The sequence below is a fragment of the Schistocerca gregaria genome, chromosome 7 (assembly GCF_023897955.1).
Source record: "Schistocerca gregaria isolate iqSchGreg1 chromosome 7, iqSchGreg1.2, whole genome shotgun sequence".
NCBI classification, from domain to species: domain Eukaryota; kingdom Metazoa; phylum Arthropoda; class Insecta; order Orthoptera; family Acrididae; genus Schistocerca; species Schistocerca gregaria.
Genome location: NC_064926.1, coordinates 486,848,187 through 486,865,577, shown reverse-complemented (window position 1 = coordinate 486,865,577; position 17,391 = coordinate 486,848,187). Strand labels below are relative to the sequence as shown.

Genomic DNA, 17,391 nt, shown 5'->3' with positions numbered 1-17,391 from the left:
TGATAGCTAATACAGAACTCATCAATGCAGTCAACTTTGTAGCCACACTTCAGTTTCACATAATTTTTCCAAGAAATCTGAAACATCAATCTGCTCCACATATATTTATTTTGTGTTTCTTCCTTTCAATAATGCTTTACAATATTGATCTATCAATACACACAGGTATATAAATTGAAGTCATCTGTTATGGTTCTGTCTGTATGACCGGGCTAATCTCAGGAACTACTGTAGAGATTTTGATATGATTTTCACTAATAGGTAGACATTTCCAAGAAATGTTTGTGTATATAATTTATAAATATTTCAGAAATTGCACCAATTTCTGATGTTTTTCCCAAGGACAGCCATATACAGGTATTTTCTGATATTTTACAAGAGACAAATGTAGATAACAGCAGGCATTTTCTAGACTGCAGTTTTGTGAAGGATATGAAAGCACTAATATAGAAGTATTATTTGATATTGTTTCGCTTGGTACACTGACTGGCTGGTTGCTGATGAGTGGCGTCTGGATGGGCTGCCTGCCAGGGGCAGCAAGCAGGAGGCGAGGCTGCTGAGTGGTCGAGCCAGAGGTGGAGCGTTGCACGCGGCCCCCCACACATGCTACACCTACTCCTGGGGATGTCGGTTCGCGCCCTGGAGATGCGTTGCCTTCACTGTCGCTAGTGGTTGAGGATGGTGGTGTCGGTGGCAGTGTGAAACCTGTGTGAGCAATGACCAAGTCAGCAAGTCTCATCACTGACTGATGCTACATCCAGAAAAATCATCAATACCACTATCTAATGAATCAGTGACCTTTTTTTTTACATTGATCAAGACTGACGCCTTTTCAAAATTAGATTGAAATAAATTTGCTGATGCAAATAACTTGGCATCGGCAGTATTAGGTACAGATGTTCTACCTGTTGGTGACATGTGAAAATTTGTACCATACCAGGACTCAAACCCAGATTTCCTTTTTATTGTGAGTGGTCACCTTATCATTAAGCTACCCATGCATGCATCCTGGACATACCCACATTTCCATATGTCATATCAACAGCCCTATACCACAGTCTTTTTACTTTCATCACTGAGGCATAAGGATGTAGATAGTGTGACATCTGGAAATTTGGTCAGTTTGCATGGATAGCCTGATGGTAAGGCGACCGCTCGAGATGGTGGGATACCCAGGTTTAAGTCCTTAATTCGCACAAACTTTCATATGCCACAAACAGGTAGAACACATCTGCCTAATAATTATGGAAAACTTAAATATGCAGTCCATAAAAATGAAGTAATTCCCCTCTAATTACAGATCCATTTCATTCTTTCTAGTCCTTACAACAAATTTTGAGAAAATGGCCTACTATAGACTACTGATTCATTTTTATGGCATAACCTGCTGACTGCCTGTAGCTCCCCCCCTCCCACTCGAGAAAGTTGTTTGAGCTCACAATTCCTGGCAGGGATAAGAATGCAAAATTATCCTGTTGATTTATTCTGTGATCTTGAAAACGCCTCTGATTATTTTTACCCTGAAATTATATTCAGGAAAATTAAATGTTATTTATAATGCAATAGACTAGCCAGACAAGGTCCAAAGATGCGCACAATGATAAATCCCATCAAACTGAAATAATTCAAGGATTGTAGATATTATCAGACACTGCTAAAACCACATTTAAGCTGAGGGCATGACAATTATCCATGTATGTAACACAACTATTAATATTAATAAAGAACAATTTAATATCAAACAAAAATAAAGTATATTATGAAATAGTGACTTTAACATTGATATTCTAAGTTGATTTTCACTTTTATCACACAAGCAACTAGACATACTTGTTATACGAGTATTGTCAAAAATGGTTCAAATGGCTCTGAGCACTATGGGACTTAACTTCTGTGGTCATCAGTCCCCTAGAACTTAGAACTACTTGAACCTAACTAATCTAAGGACATCACACACATCCATGCCTGAAGCAGGATTCGAGCCTGCGACCGTAGCGGTCACGCGGTTCCATACTGTAGCACCTAGAACCGCTCGGCCACCCCGGCCAGCGAGTATTGTCAACCACACTTTTTCCATACTGATAAAAAGTAGCAGGTCAGATATTGTGAAAAGCATGTTCACATGCATGAAACATGCAGAACATAGCTACTATTATGCCTTCTCACAATTCTAAATAGTCATCTGTAACACTAGTGTAGCAACTGAAGACAGTGGCCTTGATCCTCACTTCTAGTTATTGTCAGGATGTAGAGGGCGACAATTATTGAACTACATGAAAAAAAAAATAATTAGTTACAAACTGCAGCATGCACACACTTTATTCAACATGTGAACGTGACTACAGATATTCAAATTTAGGTTATGACATGTTTGATATGTTTGCCATCATTGGCAATGTTGGGGTGCTGACGAATAGGGAAATTGTGCTTGACCCACTCAAGTGTTGGAACATTGATGCTGTTGAAGACCTTCTGAATGGCTGTTTTCAGCTTAGCAATGGGTTTGGGTTTTTTGCTGTACACCTTGTCTTTAATATAGCCCCACCAAAGGAGCCACATGTGTCTAGATCTGGAGAATATGGCGGCTAATCGAGTCCCATGCCAGTGGCCTCTGGGTCCCCTGAGCCAGAATGTGGTCCTCAAATTGCTCCTACAGGACATCACTCTCCTGCTTTTATGGGGGTGATCTCTGCCTTGCATGAACAAAATCTTGTCAAAATCAGGGTCACTATGGATAATGAGGATGAAATAATCTTCCAAAACCTTCATGTACCATTTGAAAGTCACTGTGCCATCAAGAAATATTACAGCGATAATTCTGTGACTGGAAATTGCACACCACACAGTCACCTGCTGAGGATAAAGATATTTTGTTGATAGCAAATTGCAGATTCTTAGTTCCCCAAATGCACCAATTTTGCTTAGTGATAAACTCATCCAAATGATAGTGGGCTTCATTGCTAAACCAAGCCATACTAATTCCCATCATGCCCTGTGGCCAACCATGCAGTTTGAACATCCTAATGCAAACCATTCAGAAGTTATGATGATTTTATTTAATACAGTCCAATAATTGTCACCGTGCCTCTGTGACAAAGGTGTTTTAATTCATACAACATAACCACCAAACAAAATTCAGCTTTGACTAGCCAAGACAAGGTTTCACAAACATGCAGATAGTGGAATGATTATGTACACAATGGACTGAAACTCTATGTGGTTAAGACAGTAGTGATGGCCACCTGTAATGAAAAAAATAACTTTGTGGAGCTACAGAGTAAGCAATGCGGGAAAACATCACTTCAAAATTTTGGCACTTTGTAGGCATTTCCTGGGGCTAACACATCCTAGGAATTCATACGGATCACTTAGAACAAGATGCTCCATACATACATGAATACTTACACAGAGGGCTTATTGCACAAGACAGTTTCTCCAGAAGTTAATTTGGTGGTGTTTATCGAGACATTTTACTGTCTCTTTTCTGTCTGTCTGCACGTTTCATAAAATTTTTGTTCTGTTAACATTTTTAGCAAAGTGGAAAGACACAGAAACTTTAACAGTATTAAAATTAAACGCTGACAGCAGGGGACTTTTTGCAAATCTGCATATTTGTACCTTCATATGTATGTGAATATCAACAAAAGAGAAATAAAGAGGAAATATTGATATTGCAAAATGTATGCAAACGCACCTGAAGTGTTAGGTTCAACTTTGATGTTGAGCTTTGGTATGACCATTTTCTGCTGTGCGAAGATGGTACCACGTGTCGCCAACAGGATGGTGGGTTGCTTCAGGACGCTTTGCTGACCACTTGTCTGCAAAAAAAAGTCTCCAGTTTTCAGACAACACTCCAAAAATGTCAGAAAACACACACACACACACACACACACACACACACACACACACACAGCTTCCAAAGTCAGATTTATATCCCTATGCTCTCAACATTTTCTATGGTGTCGTCCATCAACACTTCAAAGAGGTCTACTCTGGAAATATGAAATGAATTTTAATTGCTCTTTCAGCTTCAGAGACTGGATGTTTTGTGTACAAATTACAGGTGCACTAGTCACTTCCAAATTGCATGACACATTAATGCAATTGTTCCAGCCATTGCTGTTAACTAAGTAAAATGTTTCTTTCAGTAGTCTTAACAGTGCAGCCTTGAATAGAGTAATCTCTCTCCCTCATTCATTCTTTTCATCCTAATTTTATTCATTCAAGCTTCATTCATTCATATATTCATTCATTTCATCATAGTTTCATTCACTTAAGCTTCAGTATCTTATTCCTGTTAACCATTTATTCAGTGCTGCCTTCATTAATTCAAAAATATTTAAAAATAGAAAACGTTAAGGAATTATATAAATGGTCTGTATGTTGCCATATTTCCCACTGAGAAGATGTACAGTAATTATAACACTGACTTCCTCCATTTCATAGTGATAAGTCACAATTATGATACATGGAACACAAACACTAACAGTAAGTACCTAGTTTTCTTCACACATTTACTCGTAGTTTGCTACATTCATTCATTCCTCCCTCTACCTCCTTTCTATTGTTCATTTATAATTTCCTTCTTTAATTTATTCTCCCTCCCTCTTCCATTTACACTAGCTGATCAAAAGTGTCCAGACGCAACTACATAACATGGAATTGATCACTAGATGTCACAAGATGTGAAGGCTATTACATTGTCAATAAAAAAGCAGCAACAGAAGAATGGGTGTGTCAGGAGAGCTCAGTCACTTCAGATGTGGACTAGTCACTAGATTTCACATGAGTAACAAATACACCAGAGTCATTTTAACTCTTCTACTGTCCACTTCTGGTGATGTGACTGTGAAGTGGAAATTCAAAGGAACAACCACAGCTACACTACGACCACTGAGCATTGAGGAGTGTGATTGTAAAAAATTACATGAAATCAGTGGAAGGAATCACTTGTGAGTTCCAAAGTGCCACCAGCAGTCCAACTAGCAAAATTACTGCCTGCAGGGAGTTATAAAGAATGGGGTACAAAGGGTGAGCAGTTAGTCATATGCCACACATTTGTATTTAATGCTTGAGGTGGTGGAAAGAGCAACGCCACTGGACAGTGGATGACTGGAATTGAGTGATTTGGAGTGATGACACTCTGTGTCAATCTAAAGGAAGGGTTTGAGTTTGGGGAATGCCTGGAGAACATTATCTGTCATTGTGTGTAGTGCCAACAGTGAAGCAGGAAGGACGTAATGTTATTGTATGAGAGTATTTCTCGTGGTTAGGGAGTGATCTCCTGTTTGTATTAAGAAAACAATAAATGTGGAAGGATATGAACACATTTTACAGCACTATTTACTGTGTACAGTACAGGAAAAGTTTAGAGATGATGATGCTATGTATCAGCATGACAATCCACCTTGTCTCAAAGCAGAATTTGTGAGGCTATGGTTTGTGGACAATAACATTCCTGAAATGGACTGACCTGCCCAAGAGTCCCAACCTGAACCCAATGGAACAGCTCTGGAGTGAGTCAGAATGTAGACTTTGCTCCAGAACCCAGCTTCCGACATCACTAGCTCCTCTGGTTTTGGAAGTGGGCTGCCGTTCCTCCACAGATATTCAGACACCTCACTGAAAGTGTCTGCAGCAAAGTTCGAGCCTCCATAAATACAAAGTCTGGACACACTTCATATTAATATCCACTAAAAGGTATGTGGGTACTTTTGATCAGACAGAGTATAATTCATGACCCTCCCTCTTTCTTCCATTCATTCACTCACACACTCACCCGTGTACCCAACATCACATTATGTCCCATCACACCTTGACCAGAATGAGATTTTCACTCTACAGCAGAGTGTGCACTGGTGTGAAACATCCTGGCAGATTAAAACTGTGTGCCAGGCCGAGACTCGGACTTGGGCCCTTTGTCTTTCACGGGCAAGTGCTCTACCATCTGAGCTACCCAAGCACAACTCACACCCCGTCCTCACAGCTTTACTTCTGCCAGTACCTCGTCTGCTACTTTCCAAACTTAACAGAAGCTCTCCTGCGAACCTTGCAGAACTAGCACTCCAGAAAGAAAGGATATTGTGGAGACATGGCTTAGCCACAGCCTGGGGATATTCCCAGAATGAGATTTTCACTCTGCAGCAGAGTGTGCACTGATATGAAACTTCCTGGCAGGTTAAATCAGTGAGGATGGGGCGTGACTCGTGCTTGGGTAGCTCAGATGGTGGGGCACTTGCCCACGAAAGGTAAAGGTCCCGAGTTCGAGTCTCGGTCCAGCACACAATTTTAATCTGCCAGGAAGTTTCATATCAGCGCACACTCCGCTTTATAGTGAAAATTTCGTTCTAGAAACATCCCGCAGGCTGTGGCTAAGCCATGACTCCAGGAGTGCTAGTTATGCAAGGTTTGCAGAATAGCTTCTGTGAAGTTTGGAAGGTAGGAGACGAGGTACTGACAGAATTACAGCTGTGAGGACGCGGCGTGAGTTCTGCTTGGGTAGCTCAGTTAGTAGAGCACTTGCCCGTGGAAGGCAAAGGTCCAAAGTTTGAGTAGGTCCCAAGTTCGAGTCTCGGTTCGGCACACAATTTTAATATGCCAGGAAGTTTCCATCACACCTTCTCTACCTTCAGCCCATTTGTGTTGATCTCCTCCAATTATTTCCCCCCCCCCCCCCCCCCCCCTCTTCAGATCTCTCATTCCCACATCCACATTCCACTTATGTGGTATGTTGTATATTAGGTCGGTGGATAAGTTAGTAGCGTTTTTGTTTTGTATTTTGGTATTCCGCTTGCTACGGGTATATTTATCGAATGTTATTTTTTATTTGTGCTTCACTGTTGTTAGTTCAGTTTACCTATCGTCATTTGGAGATTGTGAGTGGCTCTGTCGAAGCTAGAAAACTGAGTGCCGAGTGGAGAAGTCGGAACATTTCTGACATATTCTTGTATTTGTGTTCAGAAGTGGGGTGACAGCAGCGGAGGCAGATAAGCATTTGCGCCTTGTATGGGAATAACGCCTTTGGACAGAGCACGGTAAGAAAATGGTTTTCTCCTTATAAGGAGGATGGTTTTGACATTAGTGACTTTCCAAGTACAGTACAATCTACGGGGATTTGGTGCATTACTCCACAATGGTTCACGTAAGTGTACTCGTGAATTGGCAGATGTGATGAACTGTGATCATTCCACCGTCATGCGACATTTTCATGCAATGGGGAATGTTCAAATATCGCGTGTACGGGTACTGCATGCTCCGGGCCAAAATTACGAAAATGCATCTCTGCTTGCTCGTCGTCAGTTGGTTCGTGAACAAAACCTGCCATTCCTATCCTGTATCGTCACTAGTGACGACAAATGCTGTCTTCATGCTAACATAAGGAAAAGAAAGAAATGGTCGAACCAAAAGAAAGCAGCAACTTCCCGTACCAAGGCCTGCGGGCATCCGCAAAAGTTAAGTTGTGCATTTGGTGGAACAGTGACTGTGCAGTGTACTACGAATTGACTTCTCTAGACGCAACTATCACTGCTGACATTTATTGACAACAACTGCGTTACTGCGACGTCTTGCGGACAAAGTCCGAGAACAGCTACAAAGAAGACAGCGTGAAGTGATGTTACTCCACCATAGCGCTCGCCCGCATTCCGCTAGACAGAAAAAACACTACACAGGAGTTAGAGTTGGAAACTCATTCCATACCCGCCTTATTCACATGATCTTGCCCTCAGGTTTTCGCCTTTTCCGCTCTCTATCGAACTGCCTTCAAGAACTTACAGCCGGTTGAAAAAGTGCTCTGAACACGGCTCCACGATTTCTTCGTCTCAAATCGTGTGATTTCTACAGTCGTGGAATCGAAAAGTTACCTCAGAATAACTGGCACACTATTGTAATAGTGAAGGAGAGTGTATTATTGGTGACTAAAGTCTCTCTTATGCGTATCTGTCGTGTTTATCGAACTTATGGAGAAACGCTACGAGCTTATCCACCAACCCAATACCACAGTCTAACGTAACAGTCGCGACACTTCGCCTAGATATTGTTACCTACCGCGCCAGCAGAGCCCCAAGCGGACAATAACTTAAACTGTGAGTTCGGCTTCTACAATGGTTTTTACAAGCGGGAGCGTTTGTAGCGCAATAAATTGCAGCAACAACAGGAAGAAGACACCACAGCTGTCTTTTTTTAAGTTTTCTAAGTATCATGTTACTAAACTGTATCGTCAGAATTCACTTGCAAACTACATGTGTATTAATGATAAATGTTTCGTTTTAAGAGCAGAAAATGGCTAGTTAACAGCAGACGAGAAGGCCATCTGAAAAAAGGACCCAGTTTACCTGTTTCATAATATTAGGTTTCGTTCGCTACATTTCGAACAAAACCAGTTCATGAACGCACACAATAATAAACTCATATGGAATGCGGTACCCACACTGTTTGACATCCAAAATAAGCCACCTCAGCTGACGATGAAAAGGATACTGCCACAAAGATTCGACAATCCATTTAAAGCTGTAAAACAGCCCTATGGCGCAGAAGCAGCCAGTTCAACTCTCCGTGTATCCGTGCCAGATTCGTGTGAATCGCCAACACAGACCTGCTCTGAAGGGGTTAGATTAAGTGCAGTTAATCGTGTCTAACAAAAGAGAAATGTTTGGTATGTATTTCATTCACTTCTGTTGTTAGTCACTTAATTTTCCTTGCTTCCTTCGTGTGATGACATTATTTTGTTAGCACCTTGTTCACCGACTGAATATTATTCAAATGTTTGGTTTTGCGTGAAATGTAATGTAATCAGCTCATTATAATGTTTTCAACATATTTCTCCCACTATTTGGCAGTTGCTAGTCCCACATAGAATAATATAAAGATGAAGGTCGTACTTGTGGCAACAGGAGACGACAATCACCAACACAGTAGGTCTACAGAACGATAAATAAGCTGTCGATCGCTTTTGCATGTAGAGGTACATGTCTGTGCTTCTTACATGTGAAGCTGTGTGTTTATATTGATATCAACGTGGTAAGCTGCACTTCTATCCAATGTCACAAGAGTTTCTTCACGAATGTGATGTAACTTGCCACTCGTTTCACGGTTTTTGTCCATACTTGCGCTTATTTTAGAATCATTTTAGAAACATATATGCCTTCTGATACTACACAAACCCTTGGAGGCAAGAAAATAACTCAAATATTTCGTAAATTACGTAGGAAATGGTTGCAAAACAAACATCATGCTTACGACGTGTCTGACGTTCACCTTACTCGCCGCTTGGAGCGCTAGTGTCGCCCCATCTGTCAAACGGTAACAACTTTTACAGCAGTGAGTGTCGCGACTGTTAAATTAGACCGTGCCAATACCCTACCTCCTCAAGAACCCACTGCCACTACCCTGCCCCTGGTCCTCTGTGTGACGACGCAGTGCTGGCGAGCGCTCACCCGGACACCCTCGGCCTTTATCTCCCTCCGCACGGCGGCGCTCTGTGGCTGCTGCTGCTGCTGCTGGTGGTGGTCGCGCACCGCGGGGGCGGCGGGGGCCTCCTGGGGCACGTGCTCCGCCTCCGCCTCCGCCTCCTGCTCCGCCTCCATGTCGACGTCCACGTCGACGTCGACATCGACGTCCTGGTCGGAGGAGCCCGGCGACAGTGGGCACGAGTCGGAGGGCGATGGCGGCTCGCTCAGCGGCTCGTCCTTCACCAGCACCGGCGACCCCACCGACACTGACGCCGACCCCGCAGATGTGGGCTGCGGCCGCGACGTACGCCGGGACCCCGCAGCCAGCGGCCAGCACTCGCCCTCCATCGCTGCGGCACACCAGAACAACGTTACATAGCACATTTTTCTCCATGACATAGCTGGAAGACATTCACAGAGGCGATTTCAAAAGTTAAATTCGTAGGAGAAATTTCAGAACCCTTCAGAATTAACGCAGACGTTCAGTAGGGCGATGGGATTTGGTACCAGGCAAGGTCATGAGACAGTAGGCTACAGAAATACAAGAGAAAAACAATGAAGGAATCAGTAGATATCCATCTTACTGCATGATCGAGGGACCTGCCAGCCAAGTACCAAGTAAGAGCCAGGTACTGCAGGATGGCACAATATTCAGATTTTCTTTTTTAAACAGAAGGTTGTGGCATAGTATCCAAACTGCTATTAACAGCAGTGTTGAATTCACTTGTTATAACTGATAAATACGGAAGCCAATTTGCCCAGTAATCAGTTTAAATTTGTAAACTCGTCACCGGAACTTAAACTACTCACTGAAGCTCGGAATATCGTACCGAAGCCACGTGGCACGTACAAGCATATTTCAAGGTGCAACAGATTATAGCATATCCTAGATAATATACAGGGTGGTCCATTGATAGTGACCGGGCCAAATATCTCACGAAATAAGCGTCAAACGAAAAAACTACAAAGAACGAAATTCGTCTAGCTTGAAGGGGGAACCAGATGGCGCTATGGTTCGCCCGCTAGATGGCGCTGCCATAGGTCAAATGGATATCAACTGCGTTTTTTAAAAATAGGGACCTCCATTTTTATTACTTATTCGTGTAGTACGTAAAGATATATGAATGTTTTAGTTTGACCACTTTTATCGCTTTGTGATAGATGGCGCTGTAATAGTCACAAACGTATAAGTACGTGGTATCGCGGACGGTATTGGCTTCGTGATACATTACCCGTGTTAAAATGGACCGTTTACCAATTGCGGAAAAGGTCGATATCGTGTTTATGTATGGCTATTGTGATCAAAATGCCCAACGGGCGTGTGCTATGTACGCTGCTCGGTATTCTGGACGACATCATGTAAGTGTCCGGACCGTTTGCCGGATAGTTACGTTATTTAAGGAAACAGGAACATGTGAAACGTCAGCCACGACCTGCAACAAATGATGATGCCCAAGTAGGTGTTTTAGCTGCTGTCGCGGCTAATCCGCACATCAGTAGCAGACAAACTGCTCGAGAATCGGGAATCTAAAAAACGTCGGTGTTGAGAATGCTACATCAACATCGATTGCACCCGTACCATATTTCTATGCACCAGGAATTGCACGGCAACGACTTTGAACGTCGTGTACAGTTCTGCCACTGGACACAAGAGAAATAACGGGACGATGGAAGATTTTTTTGCACGCGTTCTATTTAGCGATGAAGCGGCATTCACCAACAGCAGTAACGTAAACCGGCATAATATGCACTATTGGGCAACGGAAAATCCATGATGGCTGCGACAAGTGGAGCATCAGCGACCTTGGCGGGTTAATGTATGGTGCGGCATTATGGGGGGAAGGATAATTGGCCCCCATTTTATAGGTGGCTTTCTAAATGGTGCAATGTATACTGATTTTCTACGTAATGTTCTACCGATGTTACTACAAGATGTTTCACTGCATGACAGAATGGCAATGTACTTCCAACATGATGGATGTCCGGCACATAGCTCGCGTGCGGTTGAAGCGGTACTGAATAGCATATTTCATGATGGGTGGATTGGTCGTCGAAGCACCATACCATGGCCCGCACGTTCACAGTATCTGACATCCCCGGATTTCTAACTGTGGGGAAAGTTGAAGGATATTTGCTATCGTGATCCACCGACAACCCCTGACAACATGCGTCAGCGCATTGTCAATGTATGTGCAAACATTACGAAAGGCGAACTACTCGCTGTTGAGAGGAATGTCGTTACACGTATTGCCAAATGCATTGAGGTTGACGGACATCATTTTGAGCATTTATTGCATTAATGTGGTATTTACAGGTAATCACACTGTAACAGCATGCGTTCTCAGAAATGGTAAGTTCACAAAGGTACATGTGTCACATTGGAAAAACCGAAATAAAAAGTTCAAACGTCCCTACGTTCTGTATTTTAATTTAAAGAACCTACCTGTTACCAATTGTTCGTTGAAAACTGTGAGCCATATGTTTGTGACTATTACAGCGCCATCTATCACAAAGCGAAAAAAGTGGTCCAACTAAAACATTCATATTTCTTTGCTTACTACACGAATATGTAATAAAAATGGGGGTTCCTATTTTAAAAAAACGCAGTTTGACCTATGGCAGCGCCATCTAGCGGACCAACCATAGTGCCATCTGGTTTCCCCCTTCAAGCTAGACAGGTATCGTTCTTTGCAGTTTTTTCGTTTGACGCTTATTTCGTGAGATATTTGGACCGGTCACGATCAATGGACCACGCTGCATATAACAAAAAGTACCACCACAGCTGTATCTTGGAGAATGTCTTTATTATATCGCACCACTAGTTTCAGCGGCACATTACCACCATCCTCGGGCCCCACCACTACTAAAAGAGTATTTGATTTCCTTGGCGCATCTCCTGTGAGATCCTTGTTAGTAGCACACGTGGACTAGCACAAGGAGTCTACACTCGACATACCGTGTCGTCTCCAGTGCCCAATGGGCATGTAGTTTAAGCAAAATAATAATTACCCATGCCACGTAAGAGCCAGGTACTGCAGGATGGCACCATATTCAGAACTACTATGATGTCGCATAGTATACATACTGCTATTAACAGCAGTGTTGAATTCACTTGTTATAAGTGATAAATACGGAAGCCAATTTGCTCAGTGATTAGTTAAAATTTGTAAACTCGTCACCGAAGCTTAAACTACTCACCGAAGCTCGGAATATCGTACCGAAGCCACATAGCACGTACAAGTATATTTCAAGGGGCAACAAATTATAGCACATCACTGACACCATATTAATCGTGAAAGAAAAGAGGACAGTACAGATATTGATTAGTAAACGGATTCTCTGTTAGTCTGTGGTTTTGGAAGGTTTAGTTAAGAATATAAAAGGAGAAGAGATAATCACTCCACCATTACCTCTGCAATAAAATCTCACGTACATCATGTATCTTCGCAGCAAAAAGTGAATTAATATTCCATCTAGTTTTCACGAAATAACACGGTTTGCAACTGTCGCCAACAGTACAAGAGTAACTGGAGGACGACAGCGGCGAATTCCTTGCAGCACTATTATTGTTGGGCCATTATCATCTACAAAGCATTGTCTCTCAGTATCTCCACTGTAACATTTAACAATCCGTTATAATTTACTTGAACCCGGTCTTTAAGAACCTGTTCAAATTTAGTTGCCACGCACGACCCGAGATATGATCACCCAGCCCTATCGTGTTAGCCACCTTTCCGGCACCTTCTGTTCCCATGTTTACATCCTTTTCGGTACTTCCAGTGTGTCAGGAAATTCATCACTCTGTCGTTTTAACTTAGTGAAGACCGCTCTTCGATGCATTTGCTCGTTCTCGATACATTGTGGACGGCACGTCTTAGCTACCAGCACCACGTGTAAAATTTACACAATGTTCGGAAGAGTTATTTGTTGAAAAATACTAAAATTAACACCATTGCCATTATTCTCAATTTCGTGAGACCCCATTTTATAACAAAGCCGTCTTTTATTTAGCAATATTCTGCTCTACTTTCTTAATTAACTCGTTAACGTTGATGACTCCAGTGGTATAGTGTTTAGCAATGCTGGCTACTGACGAAGAGGTTCTGCGCTCGATTCATTGCGACCAACCTCCATTTTCAGCCTATTTCCTATAGTTTCAAATACATGCAGGGGAGTTTGAAATGAATATAGCGATTACAAGGGGCTACAACTATTTAATGTATAGCTACATATCGGTAAGAATACGGAAACTTTAAAATTTCTTCTTACATACTTTCTATGTTTATACGAATTCTACGACGCTACCATTGGTCAGGCAGAAACATCTAAGCGATAATTCATTCTACGCCACACATTCTGAAGAATATACGGAGTCTCTGACGCTAGCGCATTTTTGAGTTCTGTCAAAGCAGGCACATCAACAAAGTCCATCATATAACCTCATAAAAAGAAATCTATGGATGTTAGGTCTGACGATGTAGGTGGCTCAGAGCAGAACACAACGTCGTCATGGCCAGCACGACCGATCCATCGGATTGGAAGGTGTTAAATTAAAAATGTGCAAACGCCTATAGCCTAATGTGGTAAAAGATGTGAAGCGTGAAATCCGTATCAAGCCGTGTCAACAACCATTGCTCAAGGATGTTCATGTAAATAAATGTTTGTTAAAACACTTGCGTGCATGAAGAAAAACAGAATGCATCACGCAAGCGCCAACTTCCGAGTCATTGCGCCTGCGCAACGATCGGAATTTTGAACATACTTTTATGTTTTCTGTAACTGTTATCGATGTTTGGATGAACATTAAATAGTTACCGCCGAAATACTCGCTACATTCACCATTAATAATCCTGTATTATCTACAGTAGTCCAGTTGTACTTCATGAGATAGAAAATAGGTATCTTTTGAAAGGAAGGTCATATAGATGCGTTATTATAATAATGAATTTGATCATAATTAAATGATTTTAAGTTTGATTAGGACAATTACATCACAAAGGGGAGGTGTGTGGCACCGAGCACCTTCGCCTTTCTCCGGCGCAGTGTACTGCGGCTTAACTCGTGCCCGCCGGTTTGGAAATTGCACCGCTGGTCCAGCATCCCCCCTGACCCTTGAGTAAAGCTACCGAGTTTTACGCCCCTTTCACAGGAGCGACTATCTTCTCTCATTCAATTACTAGTGTTACGTGAGTCTACTGCAACGCCCCTGGCGTTTTACTTCTGGGCCTCGACTGTCACGAGTGCTAAATTTTGTCCCTGTAATTGCTTGAGTTATGAGCAGTGTTTCCATATCGAGTTTTAGAAATTCCAGCATAGACAAAAAAAAATCCCTAAAGGTTACCGCATCGGCAAGTTTTCCCCAAATATCTTAAACATATCTGTTCCTTTTAAACTACTATTAATTATCTGTGTTGGCAGCCTGAAGAGGTGGAATTGTGTGTTCAGGGCTGTAAAACTATCGAACATATAAAAATATTATAGTACATAAACTAATATTTTTAATTATTCAATGAAAACAAAAGCGAACAGCCTTACAGCAGTGATAACACCGGTTCCTGTCAGATCACCGAAGATAAACGTAGTCGGGCTTGGCTAGCACTTGGATGGTGACCGTCCGGTCCGCCGTGAGCTGTTGGCAGGTGGAGTGCACTCAGCCCCTGTGAAGCCTGTTGAGGAACTGCTTGATGAGGAAGTAGCGGCTCCGGTCACGAAAACTGACAATGGCCGAGACAGCGGTGTGCTGACCACATGCCCCTCCATATCCAGATCCGACGCCTGTGGGTTGAGGACGAGATGGCGGTCGATCGGTACCGTTGGGACTTCAAGGCCAAGAGTATCGTATCGAGTACATAAAAAGAAAAGGGCGACAAGAAAAACAGGAATCCTGCTCTAGGGGCACCACACTTGCCTTCTTCATGCTTTTTTCATTGTTCTGTTGATTTACCATCAGCGCAACACCTCTTCCTAAACTCGACAATTCTATCCACTACGCTACTGTGAGCACACAAAGTTCGTGCCTGCGTTTTTCACTTACTGCTCCTAAAGGCTGTTAACCTCCGATCTGTCATTACGTTACATGTAAGTATAACAAATCATACAAATAGCAGCGCGTTTTCGAGAGATCCTCAATATTTTAAACAGCATATATTCATAGGACATACATTATAACATAAAACCCGATAAGTACAAGCTTATATTAAATCGAAGAAATTCAGAATGGCGTCTCCTCGACACTCAGTACGACCACGAAAGTCAACAGATATGCCAAACTGCGCAAACTGGGCAAGTACTCGTCATGATGATGTCACAGAGAGATTACATTCCCACTAAAGGAAAGCTGTACCGATTGCTCTGAAGAGAGAGTGTCATCTAGTGAGTATCTAGGAACCTAAGTACAATTTGTTTGAACTAAAATATCAGAGATGAGATTAGCAGTGAGGCTAGGCAGTTAGAAAAACTTACCCAAAGCACCCGAAAGTTGAAAGTGAGTTTATGAGGCAAAAAAGTAACTAGCAATGACAATAGTGTTTATTAATGAACAAGGCAAAACTCATGATAGCTATTGTTGACAAGGGTCGTATGATAAATTTTCCACCCTGCTAAAAACTAGAAGAATAGGAAAAGTGTAATCACACATTACAGAACGTCGACATTTATTGCTCGAGAGAATATATACATCCAAATACATTAAATTACAGTTAGAAGGCAGTAAACAGCCCCTTACTGCTTTATTGCCTGTGTCTTCTTTCTTTATAAACGTCAAATGACAACCAAAACTATTTATCCCTTTTGCAGAGCTGATTTTTTTCAATGTTGAAACAACTTTCATTAAAACATCTGTTGCACTTATTTACGATCTTATTCTTGCACAGTTTAAACTTTTTCTCCAGGTTTTGTAAAACGCAAATACCTTTCTGTTTTCATATATTTGTTGCGCAGGAACAATGATAGGAAAAATAGCAGGTCATCGTGCAAACAGACGACAAAATAAAGATTGAGAAGACACGAAAGCACAAATTCCACTGCTACAAGAGGAGTGTGCGCATCGGCGGACGACGTCACGGTCCCCTCTTTTTGTGAATGCGCTGTCTTCAGCATGCTCAGGAGCTTAGAACCACACTCGGTACAATCACTGGCCCTCTCGTGAGGCAATAGATCCACAAGTAGGCACGAGATGTGCACCCACCACGACTATTAGATTTTGAGCAGAAAGTCCCTCGTGTAAAACGAAGTTTAGTGTGCGAGATCTCCGAACCGCGTTTCCACGTCTGAGGAGCGCGATAATTTGGCGCCAGCCGCTCCGCTGCCGGAAGCTGCTCGCTGCCATTGGCTCCCTGCTGCTAAGCGGGACGCCAAATGCTCTGCGTGCTTACCTAACGGGAGCCGCAGCGGAAGAGACGCTAACACGCTAGCATTACCACCTTCCATGAACGCATACGCGGCTGCATTATTGAGTTCCGATACACCACTCGGCGAATCACATCAGGATGTTTCTACTGGACAAATGTTACCTCCGGGGAAAAAAAAAGACGGTGTCGTGGACTTTGCGACCGCAGACTTTGCGACCCGTGACGTCAACGTGTAGCCTGCTGCGCACGTTCTCAACATCAAACCGGGGTAGTCGCATGCCTTTGGGACGACGCTGCTTGTTTACAATTTGCGGTAACAGCGAAATTTGAATATTACATGTACTCGCCTTGTTTTATATGCGTTCTTCACATCTGAGTTTTACTAACAACTATGGTGCAGTATTGTCTTTGCTACATATATAAAGAGAAGTGTGTGAAAGGAGGACCAGTTACTTTCCATAGGTTTGTGCAACAAATGTATAATTGCCGATGTTATATTGATATGAGGCACTTTGTAGGTTGATTACATACAGTCTTGTATTGAAGGGACAATTTCTGTGATTTTATGGCCCCGTGTTTATGAGACAGGTGCT

At 42.5% G+C, this 17,391-nt stretch overlaps 1 protein-coding gene across 1 annotated transcript in view; it reads right to left on the bottom strand.

Annotated features, from left to right (window-relative positions):
• Positions 1-17,391, bottom strand: part of LOC126282145 (cyclic AMP response element-binding protein A-like) — a 633,124-nt gene that overhangs the window by 24,614 nt on the left and 591,119 nt on the right. Inside the window, exons 3-5 of the mRNA XM_049981648.1 lie at positions 9,435-9,799; positions 3,695-3,818; positions 488-705 (exon numbers count right to left, since the gene is read on the bottom strand). Coding sequence (XP_049837605.1) covers positions 488-705; positions 3,695-3,818; positions 9,435-9,799 — 707 coding nt within the window. The remainder of the gene's footprint in view (positions 1-487; positions 706-3,694; positions 3,819-9,434; positions 9,800-17,391) is intronic.